General features: G+C 39.8%; 1 protein-coding gene across 1 annotated transcript in view; it reads right to left on the reverse strand.

Moving 5' to 3' along the window:
- The window catches only part of LOC145444362 (NACHT domain- and WD repeat-containing protein 1-like), a 60066-nt gene that overhangs the window by 24316 nt on the left and 16374 nt on the right, over positions 1-19376 (reverse strand). The window contains exons 5-23 of the mRNA XM_080322329.1: positions 18807-18949; positions 15430-15532; positions 15169-15366; positions 14651-14904; positions 14151-14179; positions 14010-14102; positions 12863-13040; positions 12635-12798; positions 10280-10483; positions 6909-7077; positions 5679-5832; positions 5513-5617; positions 4970-5131; positions 3354-3678; positions 3036-3151; positions 2242-2408; positions 1237-1390; positions 923-1176; positions 646-861 (exon numbers count right to left, since the gene is read on the reverse strand). Coding sequence (XP_080178455.1) covers positions 646-861; positions 923-1176; positions 1237-1390; positions 2242-2408; positions 3036-3151; positions 3354-3678; positions 4970-5131; positions 5513-5617; positions 5679-5832; positions 6909-7077; positions 10280-10483; positions 12635-12798; positions 12863-13040; positions 14010-14102; positions 14151-14179; positions 14651-14904; positions 15169-15366; positions 15430-15532; positions 18807-18949 — 3188 coding nt within the window. The remainder of the gene's footprint in view (positions 1-645; positions 862-922; positions 1177-1236; positions 1391-2241; positions 2409-3035; positions 3152-3353; positions 3679-4969; positions 5132-5512; positions 5618-5678; positions 5833-6908; positions 7078-10279; positions 10484-12634; positions 12799-12862; positions 13041-14009; positions 14103-14150; positions 14180-14650; positions 14905-15168; positions 15367-15429; positions 15533-18806; positions 18950-19376) is intronic.

A 19376-nucleotide genomic window follows, 5' to 3' on the forward strand; every position in this document is an offset into this window, starting at 1 on the left:
TAAAATATTCTACCTGTAATTGTGACACGTCCAATTTCCGCTAGCTGCAAAATTATAACACGACAGCTTTTACAATGTCCTGATGCATTTGTAATCTCGCATGATGTCTACAGCAGCTATGCCAAGTACAGCAACAATTTTATTCAAATGTTTTAAAACGTGATTTTTTCGTGCCAAGCGTGAATTCACCATAGTAAATCACATTTTAAAGATGCGTGTGGCATGTCAGTCTGCAAGGTCCCGTCAAATAACCCCTACTCGAAAATACATTGAATTATTGATGCTGCGACCCGCGGCGCCATGAAAATGTAGGAAATTGGCCAGCGCGTGCATTTGAGTTTGAGACCTCTGATTCAGATACTGTGTTTTTAAAGCAACCTACCGACGAAAAAGATCGTCACGTTCATTTGCCAAAGGACCATTTCAATCCGTAGTTCCTTCATGATGTATGTAAACATTGCTCTTTAACGGAGCCCCTAAAGCTTGCCTGTGGACCCTAGTTTTGTTTTTAAACTTGTTATATACGTATTGACAGTCGGCATGATTTATTGTAAACCGACAAGAAAAATGAAGACAATGACTATTTTCCGTCAGAAGCAACTTCAAATATTTTACAATGTTTCCTAGCTTTACTACTATACGAACCTTTCTTGACGCCGTCACCCCAACACCGTTTCCGATTTCCATATAGTCGATTGGCGCACCGGTGCCTTCCCATCTGCTATTTAGTGTCACTCTCCTTTCGTCACCAACATTCAATACGCTCACCTTTCTGTCTTCGTAGGCAACAGCAATCTTGTCGTCACGTATGAAACATATTTTACGAATTTGCTCGCTTCTATTTTTCAGTATATCGACGCACTGCCATGATACAACGCATTAGTTTGCGTATGAGTAGAAAATTTTGTGAATGACATATCACCTTAAGCTCGGCTGCTATAGTGATCAAAGATATAGTTCTCCCAGAGCTTACAGCAAGTTTGCTGCCAGATTGAGACATGGCACATTGTACAATATTCCCTTCATTCACTGTCAGTGTGGATTTGCATTTCAGAGTATACGTATCAACTATATCCACGATACCGTTAAGCCATACAACGATGACATCACCATTAGGATCAATATAAAGACAGTGGATCGAAGCACCATTAGGTTGGGATTTCGATAATTCATCTCCTGTAAGATACCCTAAATTCTTTCAACATATCGAGCAGGAATCGATGAAAATCTGGCAACCTGTTTCGGAACTAATTGACAATAAAGCACCCCCTTCCATTCCAAGTATAATCACGGGTAAGTTGTCATTCTTACTGATAGCACAGCGATGGATTGAAGTATTAGTATCTCGTTGAAAGTTGAACGTTCTTTGTACAAAATCGTGGGAGATGACCTGGAGAAAAAACACCAGCAATCAGCATGCGCAATTGTACAGTATCCAACGCTAGTGGCGTACGCAGCGGTGGTCAATGCAGCTGTAAATTTACACTCAATTACGAATAGAAGTGGCGACACATATCACAACCACCTGAAGTCGCAATATTAAATATGATGTCGGAAAGTTACTGAAGAAAACGATTTGCGATGCGTCGAAGTGATCTACATATCCAAACTAATGCCTTCAGTAACTTGATTTCCTCCTCCACACTTTTGTAAGGTATCGCCAACGGTAGAAGAATAACAATATGATGCCACACACAAGAGCAGTTTTCGAAATAAACATTAATCATATATCATCGTGATGTGTATAGGACACACCGCCCGGTTGTTATCAAGATCTCACTCATGCAAATTACTCAAATCTATCCGAACATAAGTTTCGTCTTGAGAAAATCTAAATGGTAAAAATATGTGTAGTTTTTCTTCCGACAATCTTGAATTGGAAATGAGACCAGCATAAAGGTATAATCTATTGAGAGAGATATAATCCTTGTTTGTCAACCGTGCAAATCAATACCATACCTGTCAAAATTGCAATACGGTGAAATGCGATATACAGATAAGCTAGGTACAGACGGGAGGCTTGATAGGATGTTAATATTACACAAGTACTTACACCCGCCCCCTAAAAATATATATATATATATATAAGTAAAATAGAAAAAAAATAATTAAACAAAAATTAATGAATTTTCCAAGTAGACATAACCTACTTATGTACTCTAAAAAGTAGAAGTACTTTGTCACCGATCATGTCTGAGTAACGCACATACGGTACATACGGAAAATTCGCTGTTCCGTCACCTTTTTATCTCCAACGACGTACAGGTTGTTTTTGACGATCATGATTTCCGCTATCGTGGTTTGTACGACACATGACGTTGTGCCTTGGTAATATTGATTCCCTGTTTCGATGTTGAAGACGGTGTGACAACCATCTTCTGAAAGAGTCGCCACCTTGTCCGCTTGTTCTGGATAAGGACGGGACTCACGAAAACAGATAATTAGAGCCGATACCGATAAACCACTAGCTATCTCATTCACCGATAACTCCGATATATTTGTAATTCGCAATACTCAGCCGATACTTTTACTTGACTGCTAACGAATACTACTTTGGTCACTTCAGCCTGTAAGCTACAACAAATCTATCGATGTTCTCAATCTAGAAGTCGCAGATTGCAGTTCTCTGCGACTCATTATCACCGAATGGCGGATACCGAGGTTTCATTCACATTGTGACATCGAGTCGATATTATCGGCGAACCGAAAATAATAGGTCGGTCTCTACTTCTTCAGATAGTCTTTCAATCATGTGTGGAATCAGACGCTTAGTCTGAATATAACCAGCAGCGTACGGTGTTCGTTTCTGGTGCCTCGGTCCGTCAAGTGCTTTTGCTTTCAATATAACAGGAGTTCCCAACCTCTTTTACAGCGTTGCCGTTCTTTCGAAGTTTTCAAAAATTTATGAAACCTCTATTTTATCAACCTTTTGATGAAATAAGAAACTTTATTTTAACTAAATAACACCTGGTTTATGCAGTAGCCTAGCTGGCAATCCGCACTGTTGGAAATTCAACAGATTTTGACTTACACACCCCTAGTTGCGTATATCATTAAAGCCACGATTAAGGTAACTTTCCTCGTCTTTCCTTCTTTAGCAGAGGTAGCCACTACATCAATTGTAAAAGCAATAATAAATCCAAATGTAAAGCTAAGAAAGTAAGCACAAGATCACAAGCTGATTGCTGTACTACTATTTTTAATAAATTTCAATTTGTCTCTATTGTTATAATGGAGTAAGGTAGAGCAGATAAATATTTTCGCATTATTTGTAATGGTCCCCAGGTTGGGAACCCCTGCGCTACAGCTGCATCGTTAATAGGTCGCGGGAGCCTAGAAGTGTACCGTGCTACAAGTCGGCCGATATGGAATCATTATAAAGAATAGAACAAGAATATCGACCTGGTATAAATGACCATTGCAGTCGAACAACGTCATGAATACCACAAACATCAACATCGCGGATCCGTGAAAAAACTCTACTCTCACCAGAAAACACAACTGACATAATCGGCACGGTGCCGACTCTGATCTTCTGCAGAACCTCGTCATTTTTGCAATCCCATATCAGCAAGTGTCCATCACTAGATCCAGCAGCAAAGACGTCAAGGTGCGGCGAAAATCTGAGACACGTCACAGGCCTTCTCAAACCCGTTATAGTCGCCCTTAAAGGTCCCCCTGCCAAGTAGTGATAACGCAGTTCATCGGTATCGAATAGGACTGGGCGTAATCGAGTAGGCCTACCTGCGTGATCCGATTCCGAATCGATTATATAAAGCGTTGAGTTTAGTATCACTCATGACTTTATGACGGTAGGAAAAATGTGGAAAGTTCAAATGTATACCTTCTGTGTCACCGCAAAGAACATGATACGAGTGTGTGACAGCCCAGCCATTAGGGGTGTATGTGTGATGATTGTTAGTTGCTATTATGATGGTACTTGTATTTCTAGAGCCGCCAAGTGTCTAGCACCTGCTACGTGTAATGGACAGTTGGTGGACACATGGCAATGCATGCTTCCTTCTTGTCTGAACTGGCTGCCGTGAGGACGCAGAAATGAAGCTGTCTAAAAACTATTGTGCATCTGTTTATCGACTATATTAGGAGATCTTCCACACAAGGACTATGTCACATAAAAGATAATCTTGTATTATTCTGACTGAATATGACTATTTCATCGAAATTTGCGACAAGGCTGTGGATTGATCATGAGATGACAGATAATAATATATTTTGTACTGCCTACATGTTTCCTATGTTGCGAGAACGCAAATCGATGTTTCAAGGCTTCCACGGTGGAAAATGGTATCGAAACTAGGGTTGCATTTAAAACAAATAGTTGTTTGAATCACATTAAAAGATATGCTGTTTTAAACAGCATTTTAAGGAGGCGAGTGGCGCAGTGTGCTAACCGACGCTGACGCGACACCTATAGTTGTTGGTTCGAGTCACGGCTTTGCCGCAAGTTTCTATGTGTTGGAGGTTTATATCGGCTCCTAATCACCGACCTCACGGAAGCGTCATGCGTTATTATTACATTGGCATTACATTATTTGTCTAAATGAATTTTCAGCACTCGTTCATATCAAATCGAAAAGACTCGGATTTTCAACACACGACCACGTATTTCATGAAATGCAGTTGCAGAATTCCTTTTGAAATATTTAGAAGTCAACCAAATTTCTACATAAATAGTATGAACTTATTTTCAAGAAAAGTCATTTTGTTGCTCTTTATTACTAGCCTACAGTTATCAGGTGCACAAGACAGATGACGATTGTACGATAATTGAGCTAAATTCGAACGAAAACATTGGGGGGTCCGTGACGGTCCAAAAGAGACCCGCGAAGACAAAAATGTTTAGAACCACTGCATTAGAATTAAGACTCGATTCAGATTCGAGGACTCGATTCATTGTGCCCAACCATAGTATCGAACCGAATCGAAAATTATAACACTGGGATTTTACCTGGTGATTGGAAAGATCCGTTTCTTGGTAAGACAATTTCCGACGGGCTGTTTTCGAGGATGCGCAGACTTTTTTCAACGAGCGGACCAAGGAAACGTTCCAATTTTCCCGCGAAATATTTCAAGCGACAGTAAAGTTCCATGCAGAAGTGGTTTCTGGCACCTTTTATTGAGACATATGATACACGTCACGAGACAGCATGGGGAGCCATAAATATGACATGGTCTCAAATGAGGATTGAAAGTGTCAAAGACAGTTTGTTAGCTGCGATTCGCTTCAGAAGCTATGGGATTTTCAAGAATTGTACCATTTGACACCTATCTGTGGTATCGATCTCACTCTTACGTCACCGCTCGTCAGAAACCCGTGAGCAGTTCGAATACGGTGGCCTGCTTACCAAAATTACTCCTACTGAAATTTTTCAAACTTACAATTTTAGTTAGAGATCACGTCATATTTAGACATGCCATCCATTCTAATTCTTTAAGGTCTAATGGAGCAAAGACTTCCTCGTAAATGTTACGATATCATAACCATACGAACCCGGAAATTCAAGTGTTGGTTTCGCCAGTTTAATAGCATCTCGTATAAGAGCTATCTCTTCATCTTGGTATTTACCCAAATACATGTTATAGTCGTCAATAAACTCTGAAATAAGGGTATTCGTGTCACCATAAATTACATTGATAGTCGATGCCACGCACACAACCTTTAATAGAAAACGCGGACGACTTTTCCATAATCCATTTGGTGTTAGCCAGGACGACGGTTTTCAAGTCATCCAGAAAATCCCCGTTGAGTAAGCAGTATGGCAGCTCTCTCAGCTTTCTCGCATTGTATACATTACTGGAGTATTGTATTGGCTGGAATGGACGAGAGCATTCAGCAATGGGTTTTAATAGTATATTCATATAGAAATGACCCGAATATTTTCGGCTAACACTTGTCCGGGGTAATCGTCAGCAACTAGTAGAGACTTGGAAAGAACATTCTATATCAACAATCGTATCACAAAATATGACGTCACCGCGAACGATTGTTGATATACAATGTTCTTTCCAATTCTCTACTAGTTGCTGATGATTACCCCTGACGAGTGTCAGCCGAAAATATTCGGGCTCATTTCAATATGAATATACTATTCAATTGTATGCTGAAGTAATGTACCTCCAAGAAGCTCTTCAATGGGTTTTAGCGGAAATACCGCCATTCACTGTCATAAAGCAGTGTTTTTACAGCGATATAATTTCTTGTCTGATGAATTTATTAAGCACATATAATACTTTCGAAATGTAGGACATACCAATTATTTGAGAAATTCGCTCGTTTCTTACATCGGAAATTGGTGGGATTAGCAATTTATTCAGCAGATTTCAAATACCTTGCTGCGTCCCAAAAGCAAGATTATCGAAATGTCATTACATTTTTTTTATTTGTGAGTTTGACAAAATCACTCATTTATTAATATATTCATCAGATTGACTTGAATATATTAATAAATGAATGCTTTTGTCAAACTCACAAATAAAAAATAAAAATAAAATAAAATGTAATAGCAGATTCAGCCAATTGCTCAACTTGCCGCCAAGAAGAGAGTGTCGCCCATTATTTATTGACGTGTCGAAATTATAGACACCAGAGAAGAGTTCTCGAGGACACGTGTCGGAGGAAGAATATCGCTCCCACAGTAACAAACTTTTTGACTGAGACGCATATTTTTCCATACGTTGTGGAATTCGTTCTCGCAACAAAGCCATATATTTGAGTTTATATTTTGTAATGCAATAACCACCCCTAGATGATAAAGACTTTTTGGATATGGCGAACAAAACCACTTGCGTTATAATCGCCAATCAAATAATAATCAACAACAATCAGATTGACTTGAGAATATATTTCAGGTTTTAGGGGCAGGTAGCAGCTCTGCCATAGAACTAACCTGAATTGCAACACTGCGGTTCACAAGTATTTCCTCCTCCCACATTTTCAGTTTCAAACTCTTTTTACCGTTTCCGTAAACGCCAAGAAAATATTCACGTAGAATACTGTAAATTTTGCGAGATTCTGACGACTTCAGATATTTTTCTCTCGCCACTTCGATAAATTGCCTGCAACGCAGTTTGAGCGAAAACGAACGATCAAAAGGTTATAATTGAGATGATTTAACGTATTTCTGTTTTTCAAATATTCAGCAGGACCGGTTATATCAATTCCAATGCTAATAACTCGGGAAATTATCTCACTATGCCTTAGCCATAGAAAACATTGAATTTAATGCATGCCGATCGACTTTCATAGCCTGTTCGCTTGTATCGATATTGGTCAGGTATTCTCAATCTGGGATAGACATACGTGAGCTTACCATGAAGCTAAGGCTAGTTGATATGTGCTATTTCAATATTCTGAGGTTTGCTTTGTGTACACCAGAGGTTTCAAACACGCGGCCCGCCAGATCATTTTGTGCGGCCCGCGTCGGCATTTTGGATTTTTAAGTATTCGACAATATTTATCTGCCGCATATCTATTTTTAGATTTGAGAACTTAAGATTCGTTCTAAAACTACTCCAAAATCCTGAGATTATACTCATGAAACTGTACTATCACATCACTTTCAAAAGTTACCATGCGGTGGAAGATCAGCTTGATACATCACGTTACCTGTTTATATGATGATAGGACTTGGCCCGTTGATAATAATTCGTGACTGAAAATTGTGATTTGTACTTGGGCGCCGCGTTTTGTAGAATTACTCGATCTCGTACCGAATGAGTGATAAAATAAGAATGACTAGAGTTGAGTCGGGTCAAACTTTATAATCAGAGAAGGACTTGTGACTCGGAATGTCGTGACTTGCTACAACCACAAACTACCAAACTGTTATGGGAAATAGTAATATAGCGAAACGCCGTAGCTTACGTTGCGGAGCGTATTTAGCTATCTAAGTAGGTCGGTATGACAACCAATGGCATTCTGTTCCTCCCTTAATGTGTAGGTGGTTATTTCCTGCGAGTAACGTAGCCGTAACCTACGCTCCACTGTTGTAACACGAATGGATTCGTCGACGACTATGATATTTCTATTGCTATGGTACATTAATCAGTCGGCAGTTGTTATTGATCTGTAATTCTAACGCTGATATAACTTGACTTTGGTAATGGCATGATCAATAATCTAGTTATCAGGAGTATGCCCGAAACGCGGATTAGGGTGTATTGCTCCAATGCTCTGATATCAGGTCAATCTTCCTTCAATTTTTGTATAATGTACCAATAATTGTGGCACGTCAAATGTCCGCTAGCTGCCAAATTATCGCGTCATGCGTCAATGTCATGAGATGCATTTGTACTCTCGCATGGGGTCTATAACTACTTTTTTTGACCGAATATGCCAAGTGCAAGAACAAATTTATTCAAACATTTGAAAATGTGATATTTTTCGTAACAGGCGTGAAATCACAATAGTAAATCACATTTCATGACGCGCGCGGTATGCCAGCCTGCAAGGTCTCGTAAAATAAGGCCTATACTTGAAAATACCTATTATACCCCTATTCTTGGTGCTGCGGCCCGCGGCGCCATCAAAAACTATGAATTTGGCCCGCGACTACATTTGAGTTTGAGACCTCTGGTGTATACTGTACAATGATAAGCAGGTTATATTTTGGGAGACAGCCCATGATCACCGTGAAGCGGATATTCTGGCAAATTGATTCTGCATCGCTCCAGACCAGGGTACCACTCTCCAGGTCACTAAGCCGATGTACAGGACCGTAACTGCCGCACCCAAAACCCCCCAATTGGCGGCCGAGCTCGAAGGGGGCCTAAAATTATTTCATGAATGAAAATAAATTAGACATCTTTTTTGGACATTTGTGCAACATTTTTCCATTTTCGCGCTCGGCAAGCCGGTATGAAATTACCGTAAAATTGCCTTTGGCCAAATGGAGAGTGTGACGTAACGCAATCGTAGTGAGCCGTGAGATTGGCTTGTGTCCACACTAGGGATGGTGTGAACCTCTGAAAGGTTCAGGTTCGTGTGAACGCGGACCTTTTTGAAAGGTTCTGTGTGAACGCGAACGTGAACCTCATGACGTCACGTGACGTCATATTGCTAATTCCAGCCCTATCTTTTAAAGAAATGATAGCCTATATTGATGTACACGATACCTAGCTATGACTCGGGCCACAAATGTATCAACTGAGGAAATCAAATGATATAATAATCCCATAAAATCAATATCTTCCGACGCTTTGCCGACAATTTAGACAAGGACTTGCCAGGGAATATAAGCTTACGTCTTAAAAGTGTATGCCAGACCAGACAATGCATTCGGCGTCTGATTATTGCTACATTGTTATTGAACAGAGGGTAGAACAGGTTTCTATACTTACTACTGATAATACCCCACAAGTTATACAGCTGTAACCAACACCTCAATCGCACGGATTTTGTTTTAATGATACAGTAAACCCGCTATATTTGTTACATCAGAAAACGATATCAATCTCATTTATTTGTTGGATATGCATCATTCGCTGACACTACATGTAGTGTTTTTCGCTCGTGATGTTGTGTGATTGCGGGTCATTACCACAACAGAGAGTCACTAAATATTCATAACCGGAAAGCTGGATATTTCGATAAAACTATTGTAACAAAGCAAGTAAATATTTTGAGATTGTCAAGGTGCATGGTCGTTTAATGTTGATATTTTTAAACTGCCAGCGCCATGCATAGAGTGGTCCGCAGTTGAAATGCAATAAATTCGAACCAAATATGTAATAATGAAGTGAAAATTGTAATATATGAAAAAGGTTCACAGTGCAGAACCTACCAAGGTTCCGTTGTGAACGTGTACCTCCAAATTTCCGAGGTTCACACACAGAACACAATCCCTAGTACACACCACTGTAGGAAAATATGGTGATACATTTACTTTGGATCATTATTCTTTTGAAGGATAATGCCATTCAGACTTGTACAAAATACTGAATTTTCAAAAAGCGCAACTAGAACTAGATCTGCCCGATTTTCAAAATCTACAACTAGAACTAGAAACACTCAATTTTCAAATTCTTCACTAGAATTAGAGCTACAACTACTCAATTTTCAAAATCAGTAACAAGAACTAGAACTAGAACCACTCAAAAAACCGTTAGTTAGTTGACCATCAACTAACCAAATGTTTAGTTTGTACAAGGCTGATGCCGTTCATGCATGTAAATCGAAGCGGCACGCAGTTTCAAAAGTTTGAGAACCCGTGTTAACGGTCATGCACACTGCGCACAGTGAAGTAATTCAGTAGATTACCTGTGATAAAGCCCAAGCACAGTATGAGTCCCGGCTTGACGACGTACCAAGTTTTGCGACAGGTCATAGTTCAGTCTCGTCCATGAGAATGAAGGAACGCGGACAGTGTCGTTTGTCGGCGGTGGCCAGTACTGATATGCTTCGTATAGAACTTCGTTGTCGAGAGAAAGCAAGTCTTCCATCTCGTTTTCCGTGACCCCGTCCCTAATGGTATACGTTTCAGAATCACGAATTACGGTATTTTCAAGGAGAACCACAAAAACACCCTTGTAATATATAGATGCTTATAGTGCAGGGGTTCCAAACCATATTCACACCGTGGTCCTCTTTGAAATTTTTGAAACAACATGACCACTCTTTTTAAAACATTTTTCAAAATTAGGAACCGGTATTTTAATTCAGAAAACACGTTTATACAGTTACCGGTAGTAGAATTATGAAAAAGATGAATACAAATACAAATACAACACGCAATAAACAGGATAGTACAATAATTAGTTATTACATGTTCAGTTAAACTCATGGCTGAGCTCGTTTTAGCTCCGACAACAGGGGCGGGCAACATACAGCCCGCGGGCCGGATCCGGCTAGCAGAGAATTTCCGTCTTACATGATAATGCGGCCCGCGGCCGGAGAAAGTTGGACATGAAACTATTTGTTCTTTTCGAGTTTACATACATTTAAACACTTTCTATACCATGAAAATGAACAAGCCAAGCCCAATCTGCGATCCAATCAAACCGATGCTCTTGTACAGTCTTTATATCACGGGTTTCTACGTCCGACATGCAACCAGGGTCGTAACCAAGTCACAAGGCTCCGAGTCACAAGTCAATCTCACTTTTATAGTTATGACTCGAGTCAAGTCGAGTCATTTTCAATTCTCACCGAGTCAAGTCCGAGTCCAAGTCGTCGTGCAGAGATTCGAGTCCGAGTCATAGCATTATGACTCGAGTCCAAGTCCAAGTCATTCTGTTGACTGCTCAGTTTCCAGTGAAAATTTTGCTAAATCTACATTTATAACTATGTTTGGTGATATCAAATGGTTTACATTATATGATACTAATTTTCCTCACTTTAAGCAGTTTCTGGTCGCATTTCCAAGTACCAGTACCAATAGACGAAGTGCTAATAGGGTGGTTACGTTACTATTCTTCGAAATTACAATGAAATGTCGGTCTCGGCCGTCTGAGTCTCGAGTCATGTGACTTGGTTCGAGTCATGTGCAATGACTCGAGTCCAAGTCGAGTCAATACACAGATTGACTCGAGTCGAGTCGAGTCATTTCCGTATTTTGAGAAAATGACTCGAGTCAAGTCGAGTCATCAGAAAATCGTGACTCGAGTCGGACTCGAGTCGAGTCGTGACTCGAGTCATTACAACCCTGCATGCAACCAGAGTCCAAAGAACTTGTAGACAATTTTTATCGATCACATATCTCATTGACTTCAACAGCTATTGAAGTACGTTAATATATACTGTTTTGGCCTCTATGCTTTCAAATTAAAATCATCATGATATACTATTTAATATAGGTGTATAAATATTGTATAGGTAAGAGTAAAACTTGTATCGGTGGGTAAATACACGATTGCCGTATCGATTTAGGAATCTGACCCGCCAAGTACTTCATTTTCCAATATCCGGCTCGCCGACTGGATAATTTGCCCTCCACTGTCCGACAATATCCTAATTATATTGGTTTGGAGGTGGAGGAAAGAAATTAAACTCATAGTTAAACTAGGTATTGCTGTGGAAGTTTACTTAATTACATTTTAAAATATTTTGTTTGGGTAAACGTACAGATGAGTTTTTAAATTATATTCATGCCCTCCTGAAATAAGCTTATGGCCCCAGGTTGGGAGCCCCTGTTTTAGTAGATGTTTTCTAGCGGTATCAACATTACGGGCGCATTTTTCGCCTTTGATCTGATGTTCATGGTGTTGCAAAATCTCAGTATCATCTAGTATACTATGTGTAGATTTGGCCCCTGCAGGGCGGCCTCGCCGCCTACCAATAGATATTCCTTCTTCAATTTACAAAGATGTCTGGACGAGGCTATTAGCACTTAAATATGCGTGTACTATATTTCCACCGTTTCGATTTCGAAATCAATATTTCACCTCTAAATAAAAACTAGTAGGCCTATAGTGACGGGGATATATGCTTTTGAGTTCATGTCCAGGAGGATCATAATGCTGGGCACAAGATCTATTTACTACCCAACTTCCATCATAGATAGGGCCTATGTAGAAATGAAATTGGCGATAGGGTTTTAATTAGGGCTTGTATATTAGTCGCGTAACGATAAAATGAGTGCTTCTCGGTACCATGTCACTGTTAAATGTCGCGTACCGGGCTGCTACCATAAATCCCAAGGCGTGGGACACGATCATCTCCCCATGCTCCTTCTCGAGCCGTTCATAAAACATTTTTATCGCGTCTCTTGACGAATCCGGTGGCCTGAACCAACGAACATCAAAATGAGACCGCCAACGTTTGGCTTCTTGAAGCATCAGCTGGCAAAGATAATATCGAAATCATAATTCACAACTTTTGACTATACTTAAGATTTGGTCTTACTTTCAAGAACAGAGGATAGGGAGAATTCTCGAATGCATCTAGTATAATGTTTGTCTGTGCAGGAGTGAGTCGCCTGGATTCCGTCATTAAAGATTTTTCCATAATTTCACGCGCGGTTGTGGCTGTTAAACCGTCCACGTGAAATAAGTTCGATTCGTTCACATTCTTTGTCATCACAGTACAGTGTTGGGATCAAGTCACTACCTTCGAGTCACGAGTCATTTCGAGTCATTGCACATTTTGACTCGAGTCAAGTCAAGTCAATCGATTTTCGAAGGTGACTCGAGTCAAGTCAAGTCACTCGAATTTTGGAGGTGACTCGAGTCAAGTCGAGCCAAGTCAAGTCAAGTCACGAGTCAAGTCGCAATTCAAGTCAAGTTGCCCTTTGTAAGTATAAGGCATGCTTACGTCATTGCATTTTGCTCGCTGTCTGAAATACAGATTGAGTGGTTATTGATTCTGGACCTATGAACGAATATAGAGTTAAATATAATCGCAAGAAGGCGCTTTATTACTCACATATACGTAGAAATGCATAACTACGTAAGTATAATTGCATAGCCTCTGATTATAGTTACCAGCCAATATAGAGAAACGAGTTGATAAGATGCAATACATTACCCATTTACAAATTAATATGATACAATTCCAGCCTGCGCCGATGGTTGAGGGCTGTATAAATTATATTGGAATTCAATTTCAATAACACAGGAGGCCTGGTTAAGTTACGAACAGATAACAGAAATATATATTTTGAGAATAAATTACTTTACTATACTAGTTTACGACAACGTAAGCTGTAAGCTTCGATCATTTCGTTTGCGATCAATTTATTTGTGAGGGAACAATGGAGGCTCAGTAAAACGCACGATCATTGAATGATTGGTCGCTCTCATTGGTTACACCATAATTTCGCGTACAATCCGAACGTATGCAAGATACAAGGATTATTATTACCATCGATTGCTTGATGACTCGAAATTGACTCGTGAATTTTGCTCCGAGTCACGAGTCAATCCACATTTCTGATACGCCGAGTCAAGTCAAGTCAAGTCATTTTAGCAAAGTGACTCGAGTCAAGTCAAGTCATACGAAAAAGGTGACTCGAGTCTGACTCGAGTCAAGTCATGACTCGAGTCATCCCAACACTGTCACAGTAACGATTTCGAAGTCAGGTTCTGGCATTGTCGATATGATAATTGTGACATCTTTAGGCAGGACTTTGGGAAACCAGGTCATTCTAAATATAACAGACATTGTATACGTGTCGTATATATTATAAATTTACTGATCAAATACGGCGTACGGTGATCTCATCTTGATTAATTTTACAATGTGCGGGTATATAATTGGATAGTTCGATTTTGATTTTTCGGCGGCCTAGAGCTTCCACTTTGATATCTGTGATGTTTTAATATGCAAGATGATGCACGCAGATCGCTGCATATTGGCCCTTAATAATAATTTTAAAACTATCGCAATTTATGGATAATATCGGCCGACGACTATCTGGACCTAGTTCTATGGGTGACTGCTTTATCGCGTCGAAAACGTGCAACATTGACGAAATCGGGAAAATTATTGAGCAGCAGTTCCACTTTGGTGGGTTTCTGACGAAAAAGAGTGCTGCCTAATTTATTTCACACTTTAAACTTAAATAAATTGAAACCACATCATATTTAGATCGAAGTGCTCCTTTGATAAACTTCAATTTGTTTCCTCAAAGTCCGCTCCGAAGGACGGCTGTGACTCCAACTCCGCCAAGAGAAAATTGAATGGAACTCAAACTCCACGACTTCCGACTCTACAAGCTTGTTGGTTAAACACTATACAATTCGTAAATCTAACCTGCAGCAGTTTATGGATATTCGACGACTCCGGTGATGTTCCGAGGAATCTGTATATCATAGCGGCGTCATGTAAACGACGATTCGAGACTTCAATAAGCTTCGCCATTAAGGCAGTCTTCCCGCATCCAGAATAACCAGAGAGTACGATCGGTTGGTTGTTTTGGGGACTTTCAATGAGTGCCATTACATTGCCTGAATCATAATTATATTTACCATCCGAAGTACTTCATACAAATACCTTTAACATAAGCATAAATAGTAAAAATAATGACGAGTCATACTTTGATAAAAGTTTACCATTGAGTGAAGGGTACATATTCTGTGAAAGTAAAGCTGATTAACCATAAATTCTCTGATTGTTTCAGTTTATTATCAATTTCAGGATTCGGCACCATAGAATCGTAAATCTTTTGAACAAATCATTGGAACAAGATTTCAATATCGCCACAAGCTTACTTATTAACATATTTCTTCCGCTAAAATCAGCCACTTTTACGTATTGAAAACGAGCGTGATGGACGACCTCCTCTTCTAGAAGGCTTCCGTCCCCAAGTTCATCATTTCCTCTCACAATACTTTGATGCTTCAAAGATTCCGTTATGCCCTTCTTCAAATCCACAACAAAATCTCGACAAAGCGTTTCCAAGTACGTACCTTACCCAGGTAAGAATTCGTATTAGTATTGAAATTAAGTAAATTCGTGAGTCGTTAACCTACTCTGATTTGAACGGTCGACATCCTGCCATTGTACATTATAGGTTCTGTACTGCGTCGCGGGAAGTCGTTTACGGACAGATTTTTTCAATGAGTTCAACATTTTCTGTCAACAAAATTTAAAATTTCTTTTAGGTTTCGAAATCTTGTATATTTATTTTATACCAGTGTTGGGATCAAGTCAATGCCTTCGAGTCACGAGTCAAGTCAAGTCAATCAATTTTCGAAGGTGACTCGAGTCAAGTCAAGTCACTCGATTTTGGAGGTGACTCGAGTCAAGACGAGTCACGAGTCAAGTCACAATTCAAGTCAAGTTGCCTTTTCGAAGTATGAGGCATGATTACGCCATTGTATTTTGATAGCCGTTTGAAATACTAGTGGAGTAGTCATTGATTTTGAACCGATGAACGAATATATGGAGTGAAATATACACGGAGGAAGGCGCTGTATCGCTCACATATACGTTGAACTCTTAAACTACGTAAGTAATTCCATAGCCTCAGTTTATTGTTACCAGCCAAAATGGAGAATAGAGAAACAAAATGACGTTTGAACAGAGATAGATATTTTGCTATTAAATTACTTTGCTACTAGTTTACGACAACGTAATCTCTAAGCTCCAATCATTTCGTTTGTAGTGGTCAATTTAATTGTGAGAGAACAAGGGAGGCACAATAAATCGCACGATCATTGAATGAGTGGTTGCTCTCACGGGTTACATGAGAGTTTCGCGAACAATCCGAACATATGCAAGATACAGTGATTTTTATTGATACCGATTCCTTGATGACTTGAAATTGACTCGTGAATTTTGCTCCGAGTCACGAGTCAATCGACATTTCTGATGCGCCGAGTCAAGTCAAGTCAATTCATTTTTGCAAGGTGACACGAGTCAAGTCAAGTCATACGAAAAATGTGACTCAAGTCTGACTTGAGTCAAGTCATGACTCGAGTCATCCCAACACTGTTTTATAACTGGGATTCCTAACCAGTAGGTTACGAGAAGTACAGTAGTCACAAAGTATACTACACATTATACTATGAAACTCTATTGAATGGCCAATATTTCATATACACGCTGATAAGTAAAAATAATAGCCTACGCAATGTAATTTCATGTGTCAGCCATGGATCTTGTTTTGTGATGATTATTTCCATTTGAATATTGAAAATAATTATATCCTCCCATTAAACATTTTGTGAAGCGGTCCGTCGGTGCTGATCTTGAATATCCAATTAATCAATAGGCCTACATCATGACATCATTTTGAAATACCTTGAGAGAATATTGGTAATGTGAACTGGGGATTTAGGGCGTCGTGTATGCAATCACTAGGGCAAGTTTTTGTTGCACCAAAATCGTAAGAAAGTTGGAATTAAGTTTAACAAAATTTGCATTTACGATTTTTTAGAATTATTAGGGTATGAGATACTCAAAAGGTTCCGTTGTATGATCCAACAGATTAGGATTTGTCTACTGTCTGCTTGTTTCGTTTCTTTGTTCGCTATTCAATCGATCATACATACATTTTTATGTTCTTCAGGTTTGAAACCTGCATGACAGCATTGCGCTGTCAGATCCTGTAGAGCTGTCACATTTAGTACTTTCGCATTTCACGAACAGCCTGGCGAGACCGCCAAAATTACATTTCATGCCGTTATGCAGCAAGAAAATAAATGTAAAGATGAACAAACTTGACCCAATGCATTGCAACATAACTCAATCTTGGCAAATTTAACAAAATGAATAGCATGAAAAGGTGAACCTGTGATAATGGAATTTTCGTTGGTCTCGCCTGAGCGTCTACCAAATGGGGAAGGACCTCAAATCTAAACGACAATCGATCAAGCGATATATTTACATGTCGTTCCGACATTGACAAGAACAGAACAAATAGTTTCATGGCCATCTTTCTCGGGAATATTCAGCAAACTTGGATTCATTCAGTGACGCATAAAATTTGTCAATGCTTTCTGCTTGGAATTTCTCTGCCAGGGTAGAGTCACACTGCAGGTCAGTCAACTCCAGCTAAATGCTGTCTACAGTAGGCTTACCATATTTTGGAAATCTAAAAAGAGGACACTTTTTCAGAAATTTGCAACTTGGAAAACCGGAGTAGAATTCTCAAAAACCGGTGAATTTTTCCCACTTTGCGATCGGTTGAATAAAAAAAAAAAAAAAAGGTCATCTTTTCGCTCAGAGCTAAAATCACCGTTTTTCACTCCGAAATACCCGCCGGAGCGTCACTTCTGTGCTAATTTGCGGCATATAACTCGCAATTTGCTCTAAATCTGACCTAAATTTTCAAAAAAGAGGACAAAATCTCAAAAAAGAGGACAAAAGGGCGTCCTCCGAGGACACTTTCAAATAAGTCAAAAAAGAGGACAAATCCTCTTAAAGGGGCACTGCACTCAAAAAATGATGTGGTCTCAAATTGAAGAGCAGAACGAGAAAAAAATTTTGGCCGCAGCCGTTTTCTTCAGAACGCCACCGTAATGGAGCTGCAATTTATTGAAATTTCCAGAGTTGCAGCAGTCGCGGCTCCGGATAATCTCTTAACCCGTTACATGGCACGATGACTTCATCGTCGCACTTGCTCGACGCGATTACGCAGAGGACGAACTTTAGATAGTTGTCAGTCGATGTTATGAATGACTCATGTCTTGCACACCAAGGCGGCGCTCAACGTACGGTGTTAGGTCAGGAGGATTTGTGTCTGGAGCTTGTCACGACTCTATAGTATTTGCCAGTTGAATGATACTGAGATGCCGTTACAGTTGTATATTGATGCAGATACAGCTGTCATTTTCAAGATGTATTATTGACTGCACAGTGCACAACCTTTGGAGTAGTGGTCTTGCGGAAGATACAGACACATGATATTTGTTTGACATATTTGCTTCAGAACATCGGCTGACAACTATCTGAAGCTCGTCCTCTGCGTGACTGCGTAATCGCGTAGAGCAAGTGCGACGATGAAGTCATCGTGCCATGTAACGGGTTAAGAGATTATCCGGAGCCGCGACTGCTGCAACTCTGGAAATTTCAATAAATTGCAGCTCCATTACGGTGGCGTTCTGAAGAAAACGGCTGCGGCCAAAATTTTTTTTTCGTTCTGCTCTTCCATTTGAGACCACATCATTTTTTGAGTGCAGTGCCCCTTTAAAAGAGGACGTATGGTAAGCCTAGTCTACAGTCATTATAGTTTAACGTAGTAAGCAAGTAGTGGGATTTGCGGCAGACTGTGGCCACGGGCACAATTATCATGTAAGACCGTAAACTGCCTGCGGGTCGCTCAGCTAGAGCCTCCATATTCGGTGGCATGTTCCTGTGAAAAGTGCCCATGGATGGATATGTACGGAACTACATAAATTCACACCTGTTGCTTTTGGTCCGTGTCGAAATATGTTGATATATTTTTGTGATTGAAGAATGTATGACGATCCATTATTTCACGACTATATGCCAGAATTCCCCTTCCGTTTTTACCATCGAATGCTTCATCAATTTCCATGTGGGTGACTATAACACAGCTTTAATGTATTGGGCGTACGAAAATCGATATTTTAATCTATATGCACGTTTAGGGCATGAAGGACTAGCAGACCGTATTAGTATCAAGATAACAGGGTTGTAACCAAGCAAGTCGCAAGGTTCCGAGTCGCAGGTCAATTCGACTGGCCTCGGATTCAAAATATACTCATTTCTCTCACCCTAACATGCTTACTCAAACAGATAAAAGACAGTTTCGGGGCCTATTTTTCAATTTTCGGTCCTGATATACGAGACTTGAATAACTCATGACTCGAAGCAAGTCATATGACTCGAGACTCAGCCGCCCAAGACCGACATTTCATTGTAATTTCGAAGAGCAGTAAAGTAACCACCCTATCGGGATTACGTCTATTAGTACTGGTACTTGAAAATGCGACCTGAAACTCTTAAAAGT

Source organism: Botryllus schlosseri, chromosome 8, assembly GCF_051294905.1.
Source record: "Botryllus schlosseri isolate E-star chromosome 8, Bs_hap1, whole genome shotgun sequence".
Classification (NCBI taxonomy): domain Eukaryota; kingdom Metazoa; phylum Chordata; class Ascidiacea; order Stolidobranchia; family Styelidae; genus Botryllus; species Botryllus schlosseri.